The sequence below is a fragment of the Fundulus heteroclitus genome, chromosome 18 (genome assembly GCF_011125445.2).
Source record: "Fundulus heteroclitus isolate FHET01 chromosome 18, MU-UCD_Fhet_4.1, whole genome shotgun sequence".
Taxonomy (NCBI): Eukaryota; Metazoa; Chordata; class Actinopteri; order Cyprinodontiformes; family Fundulidae; genus Fundulus; species Fundulus heteroclitus.
Genome location: NC_046378.1, coordinates 37,766,716 through 37,781,250, shown reverse-complemented (window position 1 = coordinate 37,781,250; position 14,535 = coordinate 37,766,716). Strand labels below are relative to the sequence as shown.

The 14,535-nt window shown below is 39.5% G+C and overlaps 1 protein-coding gene across 1 annotated transcript; it reads right to left on the bottom strand.

The window, feature by feature from the left end:
- Positions 1 to 7,817: 7,817 nt before the first annotated feature.
- Positions 7,818 to 9,009, bottom strand: LOC105933095 (claudin-3). The gene has a single exon (XM_012872474.3). It carries the CDS (start codon positions 8,919 to 8,921, stop codon positions 8,277 to 8,279), a length of 645 nt encoding a protein of 214 aa, XP_012727928.2. The 5' UTR covers positions 8,922 to 9,009; the 3' UTR covers positions 7,818 to 8,276.
- Positions 9,010 to 14,535: the final 5,526 nt, after the last annotated feature.

Below are 14,535 nucleotides of genomic sequence, written 5' to 3'. Positions count from 1 at the left end.
TGGCGTGCATTCAAAGTGCACAAAACTCACTGTTGGTGATTAATGTGAATCCGGTGCTGTAATACCTTCCCAGTCTTCCTCTGCTGTAAACATCGGTTCATGCAGCACAGTGTCGATAGCTCCATGAAAGAATCTTACCCACAGGTTTTCATCATAACCTCCCCCCCTAGGGGTTCTGGAGGTATCCCCCGGTTCTGACATGGATGGCGGTCCTTGTGCAGCCTCTCCGTTAACCAAGGTAGTCTCTCTCTGACTTGTCTCCTGGTTTACCCTCAACAACTCGCCAAAGCACAATACAACTACAAACAGCAGTTAATTATCTCTCAAAACTGGAGGAGGGATCATCAGTCCTATTGTTATCTAATAATGTTCAGCTTTTGCTAAAACCATATTCTTTTACATGACTTCCAAATTAGCCCGAGTTAGACAATGTCAACCATACAGTGAAATATCAGGAGGAGGAAGCTACTTTAACTGTAGGCCAGTACTTTTGATTATTTGTAATATCTGAGAATTAGAAGATTCTTGACAAAGATGCAGGAATTAAGTCAATACTTTCACAGAACAGGGTTTTTTTTCATATGGAAAATTAATACAGCTACCTGGCTATTCAATTAGCTTATCCGCTACTTTAGCTATCACTTCACCCAAATTCAGTGATGAGATTAAAACCTGTCGAGTTGGTTATCAAAAAATTATCAGGAGTTTAATATTTTTTTTAGAGTCTCAGTATTTTCTGCATAAAACTAGGCTTACGCTGCAGAAAGGCAACTAAAAGTGAGTAATTTTTCGTTGAAATGAGCGTATTTGTCCTTGATTTGAGATGATCTGCCAGAGGAATAGGGTTTTTTTTCCCCTTTAAATAGGAACAACTCATGTCCATCATCTTGTTTCAAGTCCATCTTATCTAATTATCTTATTTTAGGGGTCAAAATACTCATTCCATTGGCAAATAATCTTGTTTACCAGCAAAAAAGGGCAAATACACTAATTTAAAAAATATTTTACTTACTTTAGTTCTCCTTTTTTAGTGGAAGTTCATGGTCTGACAACTTATTAGTCAGATAAGACATTGGATGCAAATCAATGAAACAAAACCAAATATATAATTTGTTATTGATATTGTTTGTGCTATTTTATTGCACCAAGGGTATGTGCTTTGACTTTTTAAGCTGGTTTGCCGCGCTCCACCGAGCTTGAGAGCATTTCAGCAACAGTTTCTCCGGCCTTGCTCAAGAGCAGGGTCAAACAGAGTGGACCCGAGCGTCAGAGGTTCAGCCCGTAGGGACAGCAGAGAGATGCAGGGAAAGCTGTGACTGAAATGTTCATTCAAATCTATATTTACTTTGAGTGCATTCTAGTCAGATGTGTTCAACGTCACCGATTTAAAGGCATAATAGAGCAGAACTTTACAACCTGTTGGAAGAAGTAGATGCCGGTCTGGTAGCTTTCTACAGCGTTGATTGGGCGAGAGATGGGGTACACCCTGGACAGGTCACCAGTAGGGCTGCAAAAATTAGTCCACATAATCTATTACTTCGATTATGAAAACCTGTTTGTGCAAAATTTCATGCATCTAAGTATCATGTTTTAAAAAAATATCTAAATATTGCTGTCTCTAATTATTCTAAGTGGCAGGCGCTTTAAAGTACATGCAGTTCACTAAGGGGGCTGCAGAGGGCAGTAGAGACTCCCACCTTGTCCTCTTAAGCATTAATTGGGACACGAAGCAGTAAAGGCCTTACCTGACTCCGCCAGATAGATTTGCTCCGCATATCCATCTGGAAACCTTCCGTTGAAGTAATTTTGGGAAGGGGCGAAAATACTGGTTAGCTGATTGGCCTATGTTGGTGATAGACGGGCCAAATGAACCAATCAGATTCGTCGTCGCTCGTAACAGAGCGACGACGAAAACACAACCACAAGCCAAGCTACTCTTGCTGCTGCAGGTAAAGGCTCGTTAGCTCAGCAAAGAAATACTCTGTAATTCCGATAAAACTCGCTCGATAGCCACGCTAACGCTAGTTTCATCGGCTGAAGCCGCCATGTTCTTTAGACTGAACTGACGCGCTTCCCGTTGCGTCACACCTCAACCCGCCTCAAAGCCAACGCTGATTGGACGTTCGTTTGGTGAACTGCTCCAAATTTTCTTTAACGGAGAGTAGCCAGACTGATCTGCGAGTGAAACCTTGAAAGCTCGCGAGATCAGGATGGTCTCACGAGGCTAGTAAAGGCCCTGAGGAGAATGCAAAAAGTGTGAGTAAAGTTTGATTTATTACACTTTCACACGTAATGAACAGAATGTTTTTAGGCTATAATGTGGCTGTGTAAACCTGAAATATCTGCTTGGTTTAACGAGATATGACATAACTGCCAAAGTACTCTGATGTTCTCACTGGATTGGTTATCCGGTCAACTAAAAGCTACGTTACAGCTAGAAATGATATTTTGTCTCCTTATTTAAACTTTTATTTAAGTGTATAACAATTTCTAAAACGGTAAGCAAGACAAGAAACGTAAGGAAAGGTAAGGAAAGACCTGCAAAAATAAAAGCATCAAATATAGAAAGAAATCAAAGATTAAAAAAAAGAAAATATACAGGAGTTTAAATTCATGCTGTGAATTTTGTAAATCTTTCTGCAGCTCTACTGTAATAATAATAATAAGTAATATAGTCATGTACTGTGTACATGACTCAAGGCTGTAGAAAACTGTGCAAATTCCTTTGGAAGAATTGTACTTCTGTGAATATAATGTTTCAACAGTAATATGCATGAATTAAGAGAGTTGATTTTTGCAGTCATGCAATCAACAAAAGAAACACGAAGGGCAGATTGACGTTTGGAGGAGACCAGGACCTCTGGAGTAATGTTCTTTGGACAGAGAAGTCTAAAACTAAAAGCCAGTGATCGCATTCACAAAGATTCCTCAGGGTAAAAGCAGCTCTTAGTGACGTCATTTTAGGAAAAAAATCTATGATTTTTCTAAGAATTTTACCTCAGTAAGATAAAAGTTATTCACAAAGTATCTTAGACCTTAAGAAAGCTCCTAAAGTGACAAACTGGAGGACTTTTAATGAGGCTAATGGTGTCTGAAGCAGGAAGATGGTGGAAACAGAGAGAGCTGATTGGCTGATCCACCACCTAAACAGGTGGAGGAAATGAGCACATAAACTTCTTTAAATATCATACAATTATTAATATGTAGAAAAGATAAACTTTATCATCCTCATAGAGGGAAATGATTTTGTGTCAGCAGGGGGACGGGTCAAAAGTGAAGGTCTAGAACGTAATTTTATTGAGGATAAATAAATAGTCTGAAAAATGTTGAATAATCATGAAAAAAAAGTGATAAAACAATATAGTGCAGAGGAATTTTACGGATATTCAGACTGTAAAATGCTCTCAGTAAGAAACATTTTTAAAAAATTGTAAAAAACAAACAGACAGAAAAACGTTCATAAATACACACTCTAGACAAGATAAAGTACAAAAATACCGACACATTCTCCATAGAGGAAAAATGTAAAATAATTCAGAACGGATTTGCTGTACATGATGATGTCAGTAGCCTAAAAGATAATGAAGTTTGCCTTGTGATGTCACCTCCTGTCTGGCTTTTGGTAAATTCTGCTTTATACAAGCAGAGAGCTGACAGCTGAGCACACATTAATAACAAATAGATGGAGTTATAAAATGACCAGTATGACAACATATGCATATCAAAATAATGATGGGAATGTAAATGAGGTGTATTCAAACATTTTGATGCTGTGTAATGTTACGTTCCCCAAAGGCAGTCTAGGGGTAAACTGGGAGGTTTAACAATAATTAACCAGGAAAAGAAGACTCAGCAGGAAGGTTGATAACTTAAATGCTCTGTTATTTACAAAGATAAAGAAACTTAAAAACAAAAGGAGAATCTGGAACAAAAGAAGGGGTTAACAGTAAATTAAAGAACCAGGTTTAAGCTAACTGGACTCCAGTAAAGACAAAAAAAAAAAAAAAAGCTGCAGGTTAAAAGATTTACCAGGACCAAAACCTAAAACTCCCTCCTTCACATGAAGCACATGTTCAGCCACAACACAAGCCAAGACTAGTCTTCCCACCAGGAAAACTAAATGTCACTTTTAGGGGACCAAAAAAACCTTGATCAGAAGAAGAAACCTTTATTCATCAATGCATTTGTACATTCCAATGAGAATTTGTCTTCTGAATTTCTCCTACCCCTCAGGGTGCAGTGGGCAGGGAGCAGTCTGGAGCTCAGGGTCTTGCTCAGGGACCCACAGTGGCAGTATGCGGGGATTGAACCGCATACTGCTCTAACCACTAGGACAGGGGACATGTTTGGAATGAACCAAAATACATTACTCCTGGAAAAGAAAAATACACCAACTCTAACGCATGGAGCTGGAAGTGTCATGCTGTGGCGGTGCGTTGCTCCACAAGGACCTAGTTAGCTCAGTATTGTTGAAGCCACCATGAATTTGTGTGGAAAATGAGGGAGAAGTGAGGCAAAACTTTTCTCAGGCAGATGTCAGAGACTGGTAGACGGCCACATAAAGTGTCTCAATAGGGTTTATCAACAAAAGTGGACGTTGTCAGCTATTACAGGGTGGAAAACAATTCTTTCATTTAATGAATAAAACTATACATTTTTGGTGTTAGCCTTTATTCTGGATACACTTCCAGTGAAGACTACAAAAAAGAGGCAGGTATCAATATGGGAAGTTTCTTTTGAAAGAACAGAATATCTACTGAGCTATCCTAATTTTTTCTAGATTTTATGTCATGTGTCATGAAAGATTTGTTAAGACAGATATTATGGGAATTATGCTAAGATTTTGGGGGAATGGTAAGCCTTTTTGTTTTATAATATTATAAAAAACAGTGTGTTATTTTCAGCTAAACACACATATTAAACATATTTTCTATTATTATTCCATTTATAATTTTGGAATAAATTTTTACCAATTTTACTAAGGAAAAGTTGTGAAAGAAAACAGATTTAAAAGTATATATATATATATATATATATATATATATATATATATTAGGACCACAAAGTACAAATACTTATTAAAGTTTTCTGCACAACATAATAGGGCTAGAATAGCCGATCGTCCTAATATATTTTGGTTGGGGGGGAGGGGAGTACCAAACAACAGTCTTGCCCAAGGCACCAAAATGGTTAGAGCCGGCTCTGGAAAGAAGAGAGGGAGTTCCTTTAAGCATTATGGGAGATTATGGATCACATGGAAACAAGAAACATGTATTTTTCATTGAAAAAACGCTGATATTACATTAGTTTTCAGTCTCATGTTACATTCCCCTGACCGGTGTTGTCTTTACTGGGGGTCGGGTTGGGGGGTCTTTCACAGCTGCAGCAGCGAGGATCCAGGTCCTGGGTATAAAATCTATTTTAGGACCGGCTCAGCAACTTTTACAACCTTTTTTTAGCTAAATACAATTTGTTTAGTGCCACAAAGCACTAATATATATATATTATATATATATAATATATATATATAAATATATTATATATATATATATATATATAATATATATATATATATATAAATATATATATAAATAAATAAAAAACAACAACAAAAAAACAAATTAGTTTATTTAAATAAATATCTACTATAGGAAATTGTTTCCATTCCTAAATTAAATAATAACTTTATTTCAGTTTTGAGGTTTTAAAATAAAGATAATCACCAAATTTTAAAAAAGCACGTCGTTTGCAACAAAAACAAAAAAACAAACAAAACAAATTCACTTTATTGGAAAGAATAACCCTTACACTGTATGGAAAAGCTGCTAAAGCAAGTATTTTTATTATCTGTATATTTTTGCCACACAGGTGGGTCTGGAGCCGTAGGCTGTTTTAGGTTAATTATGGCTCATAATGTCGTTTTTGGCCTTCCAAAAGAGAAGTAACAGAGACATGCCGGAGGTTTGGTGAGTTTCTGTTCCCTCTGATTGGACACAGAGAGCCTGTGTTAACGTCAGGTGGGGGTCGAGCTCTCCTCCTCCGCCTGCAGGTGCCTCCGTGCCTCCCTGCCTCCGTGCCTCCGTGCCTCCCTGCCCTTCACATTCCCCGGTATCAGTCACGTGAGCAGAGTTTGGCCAGAGCCAGCGGAGCGCGAGGAGGCGCGCTCACAGGACGTCCTTTCTTCTCCTTTGTTCCCATCCAGGTTTAGGCATTTGATGAGATAACGTTTCACCGCAGCCTCAGGGTTTCTTTTTTTTTTTTTTTTTTTTTTTTTTTTTTTTTTTTTGGTCAGCTACATTGGAGGGAGTGTTTCCTGGATGCAGGCACGAAAAAAAAAAAAAGGAGATTTGGTGATTTGGTCAACAAAAACCAAACATGTGAAGGTTTTCAACAAGTCAGTGAAACAGGAAATGATGCTCTATAGTAAACCTGCTTCACAGCCTGGAGGAGGTGCGTTCGGTTTATGTTATCCTGTCATTAGATTTAAACATCTGTTATGATTTGGGTTGGGCTGCTGCCCCCCCAGCCCCCCCTCGGCCCCCCCGGTGTACAGTTTATTGCAGTAAAAGGAGCCCTCACCTGTAGTTACTGTAATCATGAGTCTCCCCTCTGGCGGCGGTGACACTGATATGAGTAACCCGATAGGGAATTAAGAAGCCTCTCCCATATTTACCGTGAAATGCTCATGAATTTTTCAGATCTTTGTCTGTAGGTGTGTCACCGTGTGTTTCTGAAAGCATCCATGAGTAAAAAATGCTCAGCTGCAGGTGCAGACCAAAGTTACCGGCGGGGGGGGCAAGGAGGGGCCAGTGTTATTTTTTTTTTCATAGGGGCACAAAACAAAAGAATGAAACAATAAAACACACTGCAAAAACGTATCTAAAAATAAGTAAAATGTTCTTAAAGTTAGTGTATTTGTCCTTGATTTGAGCAGGTGAATAAGATTATCTGCCAATGGAACGAGTATTTTGACCCCTAAAATAAGATAATTAGACATCCTGCACTTGAAATAAGACGATGGAGATGAGTTGTTCCTATTTTATGTGCAAAAATCTTATTCCACTGGCAAATCATCTTATTTACCTGCTCAAATCAAGGACAAATGCACTCATTTTAAAGAATATTTTACTTATTTTAAGTTCCATTTTTGCAGTGCATGGCAATATGTATATATTTTTTAAATAATATTAACTGCATGTTTCAGAGTACTGATCCAACAGATGAAAACTGTGATCCCAGCTCAATACGGCTGAAGCTGAATGTGAAACGTAACTTTTAAATCCTCGTTAGGGTAAAAAAAATAAAACTAGTCAAAGTGATCAATCAGTTATGGTTTATTCACCAGTGCATACAAACGTGAGAAGTGTATTTAATGTTACGTCTTTAGTACGGGGGCCCTGCGCCCTGTTGGCCCCCATCTAGAACCGGCCCTGCTCAGGTGTGAAAACCACGGCGGCGTCCCGGCAGCAGCTCTGAGGGGAGCTGGACTGACGCTGCCTCCTCTCACCTCTGCCTGTAAGCCTGATCTCGTGGCTAATTGCTGTGCGGCGCGTGTGCAGCTAAGTTGCCACCTTGACGTAACGCACTCCTCGGGATTAAATGTCGAGGGTTAGGCTTACGAAAGCGGCGGTCTGGAGCACACACACGCCATCATTTCTGGTAAAAGGGTCACTGAGGTCGTTATCTCGCCCCGAGGATGCACCAAATGTTTCGACTGTTAAAATAAAACAAGGACAAATGTGTACCTAATAACACTCGTTTTTTATTAAAAAACAACCATTAACATTATAGGAGGGAGTAACACAAATGAACACGGCGCCGTCTCTCGCTGCTTCGTCACAAGCTGTGGAGAAAAACACGGTAATTTCTCTTTACCACAATGAAGCAGCAGTTAAATCCAGTTATTATCTGCTGTCCACTGCATTTACAGCTCACTGGTTCTTCCATTCCTAACAACGTCGTCCTTGATCACGGAGATCGCTGCTGGGTTTAAGAACTTCTTTTTTCCTCCAGTTGAAAACATTAAAGGTACAGTTTTATAAAAAACAAAAAAAAAAATTGTGATTTTACAGTGACAGTAACTCTTAAAAAGACAGTGCACAAACAAATTTTGCATCAACGTGCTTATTATCTCCGTCTCTGGCGGCCAAAGGAACCGTTTCAGAGATGTTTAAAACGATCAGGAAAAAATAAAATAAAAAAAATCAAACACTTGTTTTTCTCCAAGTCCCCATCTCTGCGCTCCTCTCAGAGCTTCAGGCGCGTCTGACCTCCGCTCATACGTAGTCCTTCCTCTCTAAGACGGGGCCGCCGGCGGACCGGGCCGAGTAGGCCATGCGTGAGCTGTTGTATCGGGTCTCCCGCGGCGGACAGGAGCAGCACAGGAGTCCCCCGCCCAGGACCAGGAGCGCCGCCGCCGCCCAGCCCACGTACAGCGCGGCGCCCAGCTCTCGCCGCTGGGCGTCGGTCAGCAGCGGGTTGTAGAAGTCCCTGATGATGGTGTGGGCCGACCAGGACACGGGGATCAGCTGCATGGCCCCGGAAACGATGAAGAAGACTCCGGACACGATCATCACCCTGGCCTTGGAGGCCTCCTCCTCGATGCAGTTGGTGCACTTGGCGCCGGCGATGGCCACGAGCACGGCCAGGATGGCCAGCAGGATGGAGATGACGGTGAGGGCCCGCGCCGCCTGCAGGTCCTGGGAAAGCGCCAGCATGGAGTCGTACACCTTGCACTGCATCTGGCCCGTGCTCTGCACCACGCAGGTCATCCACAGGCCCTCCCAGATGATCTGGGCCGTCACGATGTTGCTGCCGATGAAGGCCGTCACCCTCCACATGGGCAGGGCGCAGGCCACGATGGCGATGATCCAGCCCAGGATGCCCAGCGTGATGCCGATCAGCTCCAGTCCTATAGACATGCTGGAAGGTGGGGCCTCCTCGAGTCACGCAGGAGGAGAAGAAGTGGCAAAAAGGCAGGCGGACACCCGGCTGGCAGCGGAGTCAACGTCAGGTCAGGTGTGTGATGATCTGTTACGGCGGGCTGTAAAGTATCCTTTTATACGGCGGGGGAGGAGTCTGTGATGGAGCTGACCTCACTGAGCAGGGAGGAAGGACCTGGACGCTCTCAAGACTCTCTGCTATCGGCTTACATGGCCAGCTCCACAAAGGGCCGGGCCACAAAGAGCCCTTTTCAGTGGAAAGGCCGTGAAATGCCCCCATAAGGAGCCTTCAGGCTTCTACTGCACGAGTCAATGTGAAAATACTGTACAAACGTCATAAAGAATCATTTTACTTTACTTACTGCATATCCTGTTCCGTTATTCTGCCAATGGCACACGTTCTAAAGAGAATTTCAACACAGTGTGCAACTTAAAATAAATCTTTTATTTCAGCTTGGTCACCGTTTTAGTTTTAGCCAGAAGATTTATTTGCTACGGTTTGTTTCTGGTGTCTGGTAGAACTTTTTTACAAACCTTAAAGTAGGCTGAGCATCTTTTGATTTGCACAAAAAAATGACAACGCTTGACCAGGTCGTAAAACAAACACTCTTTACTTTAACTTTACAATTTTACACATATCTAAAGGATGCCTTCTCTGTGTGGTTAGAAAGAACAGTTAAATAACAAGCTAAAGATTGGCTCTCATCAATCAACAAGTACAAAAACCCGATTTTAAAATGTCTGGAAATTTAATAATGATAGAAAAAATGAGTCGTCTGTAATAGAAAATCTCCCCGTAACACTAAAGCTCACTTTTTGAGTCATGCTGGACAAATAGATAAACACAAATCTGAAATATTTTTCTGAGAAAACAACTATTATATTATTTTCTGTTAAATAATAAAATAAAAAAGCAAAAGTTTGTGTTCCAGTCTTGAGTTTTCTTCGTCATCCTCTTTCTTTGCCCATCATATTTCGCTGTAGACCTGATCTTCCTTTACACAGTCCCTTTCATTCTTGTAACCTTCGTGGTTTTAAGCATAAATACACTGCAAAAAGGGAACTAAAAGTAAGTAAAGTATTCTTAAAATTTGTATATTTTACCTTGATTTAAGCAGCTAAATAAGACTATTTGCCAATGGAATGAGAATTTCTACCCCTAAGATAAGATAATTAGATATCCTGCACTTGAAATAAGATGATGGAGATGAATTGCTCTTATTTTAAGTGCAAAAATCTTATTCTATTGGCAAATAGTCTGATTTATCAGTTCAAATCAATGAAAAATACACTATTTTCAAGAGGATTTTACCAACTTTTAGTTCCCTTTTTGCTGTGTATATACTGCCCTAGCATTAGTCTGCTGTTCTTATTTTTTGTTTCTTACCTGTCTTTGAATCTGGGTGCGTCCAGTTGTCTTTCACTTTGTTGAACTTCTCACGGTGAGACGGTAAAAATCATTTACGGTCTCACAGGACTGTCTGCTGCTGCATCTGTTACCCAATTTAGAGAGACCAGCTAACCTAAAAGTCTTGTTTTGGGATTGTGGGAAGAAGGCAGAGTACATGGAGAGAAAACACACATGTGCAAGAACATGTAACCGCCTCGCAGAAAGACCTCAGGCTTGGATTTGAACCCTAAACCCTTCTTGCTGCATAAAAAACAGTACCACCAGCTGCACCATTGTGCAGCCCTGGAAGAAAATACAGCATGGGAAAATGGATGGACATGGAGAACATTGATCAGAGAAGCTGTGAAGAGCTCCACGTAAAGTTAAAATGATCATTTTATGGGACACAACAAGCCTGTTGCAGAAGGTCGGTTCATCAGAGAAGACAAGGATCAAACTTTTATTACACTGCAAAAATAAAGCTGAAAATAAGTCAAATCTTCTTGAAATTAGTGCATTTGTCCTTGATTTGAGCAGGTAAATAAGATGATCATCTCCATCTTATTTCAGGTGCAGTATGTCTAATTATCCTTTTTTAAGGGTCAAAATACTAATTCCAGGTGCAGATCATCTTATTTACCTGCTCAGATCAAGGACAAACACACTCATTTCAAGAAAATTTGACTTGTTTTATTTCTGTTTTTGCAGTGATATACCTTCATCCATAATGTAATCTGTTGAGAAAAACCAACAGTGGACATGACCCTGAACACACCATCGCCACTGGGAGACACGGCGGTGGCAGCATCATGATGCAGGATTGCTTTTCTTCGTGGAGTTGAATCCAGGACCATACCGGGTCAGAACCTGTTGGAGGCTGCAGAAAGCTTGAGATGTGGCCAGAGGCTCACCTTCTGCCAGCAGGACAGTGAAGCTGAACATGCAGCCGGAGACTCACCGGTTGGCATGGCCTAGTCAAAGTCCAGACCCGAGTCCTGTGGAGGAACTGGGTCAAGACTTACAGACTGCTCTCCGCCAGGCTGAGCTTCGCTGCAAAAATGTCTTTTTCATATTCTTGCAGCTGTAACTGTGGAAAAGACAAAATATTGTCTCAGGAGGGCTGAACACCACCGTTTTTTTTTTCATTTTTAGTTGTAAAGAAGAAAAAAAGAAAAAGAAAAATGAAGGTGTATCACATAAAATGCCAGTAAAACCCATGATAGTTTGTAGCTGTAACATGTGAAACTGTGAATAAAGACACTGTGAAGAGGTATGAATACTTTCTAAAGTTAAAGACCTAAAACTAACAAACACAGGAGGACAGACCGCTTCCTCTGGAGTTAAAGTTTCAGGGGTTTTACCCGATAACCGTGTAGCGTTAGATGAGTCTTAATCAATGTGCGTCTCTGCAGCAAATCATTGAATTGGATTCTGGACGGTCTCCAGAGGAATGCTGCCCCCCCCTGCCTAACCTAGAGCAGCCAACCACAACCTCCCTGTACAGAATGAAACTAAATAAAATGGCGGCATTGTTGCTGAGGCTGCTTCAGACCGACATGACGGCGTTCACAAAGTCAACAGAGGGACGAGAAGCTGCTGTGTGCAGAAACATGTCAGGCTGCACTGCAAAAACAGAACTAGAAATAAGTAAAATATTCGTTAAAATTAGTGTATTTGTCCTTGATTTGAGCAGGTAAATAAGATCATTTGTCAATGGAATGAGATTTTTGCACTTAGAATAGAAACAATTCATCTCTATCATCTTATTTCAAGTGCAGGATGTCTAAATATCTTATTTTAGGGGTTAAAATACTCATTCCTTTGGCAGGTAATATTATTCACCTGCTCAAATGAAGGATAAATACACTAACTTTAAGAACATTTTACTTATTTTTATCAGTTTTTGCAGTGTGTAGGTCTGGGCTGGCAGAAAATAAACCGCTTTTCACCTTTTCAAAGCTGCATCATTACATCATATTTATGACTGCACCTAAAATGTTTTTCCATCCTCTTTCTGTTTGATTCGCCAACACCAATAAAACCATAATTCTCACCTTTATGTAAGTTAATATAGTTTTACTTCTGATTGAATTAAGTTTCCTCTCAGATAGAATAGTGTAAGACTCAAGCTCTAACGTGTTTTTTACATTTAGTATAACATTTTTTACAACAATGAAGATCCTTGTTTTTAAATTAATTTAGTATAAATTGTACATTTGTTTTGATTTGGGTTCAGACAGAAAATGTTTTAAAGGCAGATTACGCTGCTTTGAATTTGAAAAAGTGATTTTTGGTCTTAAAATAAACGTCCAGCAGTTTTATCCAGTCATAGCGAAGATGTTTGAAGTTTGCTTGGATTTTAACTCTAACTTGGGATGAGTTGTTGCATTAAAGCCATTTGTGGTCCTACTTACGTCATATTTCTGCCCCTGAGAAAATGCAAAGTTCAAGGATGGATTCAGATCAATGTTTCTATGGACAACTCACATAATTTACATGATACAATGATAATCCTGTTAAGAGCTCCCAACAGACTGAAGGAAGCATCCCACAGTTAGAAATCAGCACTAGTAGATCAGTAATTGTGAAACTTCAGCTTCATTGGAACTGCACACTGCAAAAATGGGTCTAAAAATGTTTAAAATGTTCTTAAAATTAGTGTATTTGTCCTTGATATGAGCAGGTTAATAATATTATCTGCCAATGGAATGAGTATTTTGACCCCCAAAATAAGCTAATTAGACATCCTGCACTTGAAACAAGATGATGGAGATGACTTGTTCCTATTTTAAGAGCAGAAATCTCATTCCATTGGCAAATCATATTATTTACCTGCTCAAATCAAGAAGAAATACATTAATTTTAAGAACATTTGACTTATTTTTAGTCCCGGTTTTGCATATTGCAGGTAATTTAGAGCATCAAACATAAGTTTATTGATATCAACCTGGAGCAAAACCTGTCGTTTGACTTGTTAATTAACTCTGTGGTAAGAATAATGCACTTTCTACACACTGTTAGTCCAACAGTGATGTAACATATTTATATTTGTGTATATTTTTATATTTGCTGCCACTTTTCTAAACGGTTCGGTTAGTCTTTGGCCTCTTCGCGTCAAGCCAGGATTGGCTTCATCAAACAAGTTCCAGAATCATTAACTAATACATTCAAGCAAGAGATATTTGTTCAATTTTAAAACTGTAATTAAAGAATATTAAAACTGATTTCAGGTTTCCGGTACACTGTAAGTTGGCATGAGGGACACACACAACCAGACAAAGCTTTGGACGCATCTTCTCATTCAACGGTTTGTCTTTATTTTCTATTTCTGCACCTGGGAAGTCCTTCAGGATAGTTGGAAGACCTTTTCAGGTGTCTAACCCCATGAAGCTCCTCAAGAGGATGCCAAGAGTGATCAAAGCGATGGGAGGCAATATGGAAGAGTCGACAATATAAAAGATGTTATTTGACAATTTTTTGTTTGCTACATAGTTCTACACGCATTTGTTTTATAGTTGAGGTGTTTTCATTGTTTATGCATGACGTAGAAAGTAATAAAAATAAGGAAAGTCCAGTGAATGACAAAAATGTGATGTGTCCAAACCTTTGACTGGTGGTGTGTTTAAGGACTTAATAACATCTTTTTACACAGAGAACCACAGCGACTAAAAGAAACATGTGGATTGTTCCTTTGACTTTCAACCTAAAATGAAAATCAAACTGAAAACATGAAAATAAATCCCTGCAACAAAACAAAAAACATTAGAAATCTTCAGGTTTATAGTCTAAAAGTATTTTATTAAGTCGCCAACATAAAAAAAAAAAAAAAGAAAGGCTAAACATTCCAGACGAGCTCATTCAAAATACAGACAATTCGTTTTTTTTTTCTTTTGGAGGCAGAATGACAGAGTTAAGAAAGTCTTAAGCTACTTTAAGAGTTATCATCAAAAACATCAGTCGAGTCTCTAGTTCTACGGCGCGGCGCGCAGCACAAAGCACACATGCAGCTTACTCAGTATTACTCATATGTACTCAGTCTCAGTGCTTCCAGTTTTACACTGCAAAAATATACCTAAAAATAAGATTTTTTTCTTTAAATTTAAGTATTTTTCCTTGATTTGAGTAGATAAATAGGACTATTTGCCAATGGAATAAGATTTTTGCACTTAAAACAGGAAAAATTCATCTCCATCACCTTATTTC

Coding starts and splice junctions, on each gene's coding strand:
- LOC105933095 (XM_012872474.3), bottom strand. CDS start 8,921: ATGTCTATAGGACTGGAGCTGATCGGCATCACGCTGGGCATCCTGGGC.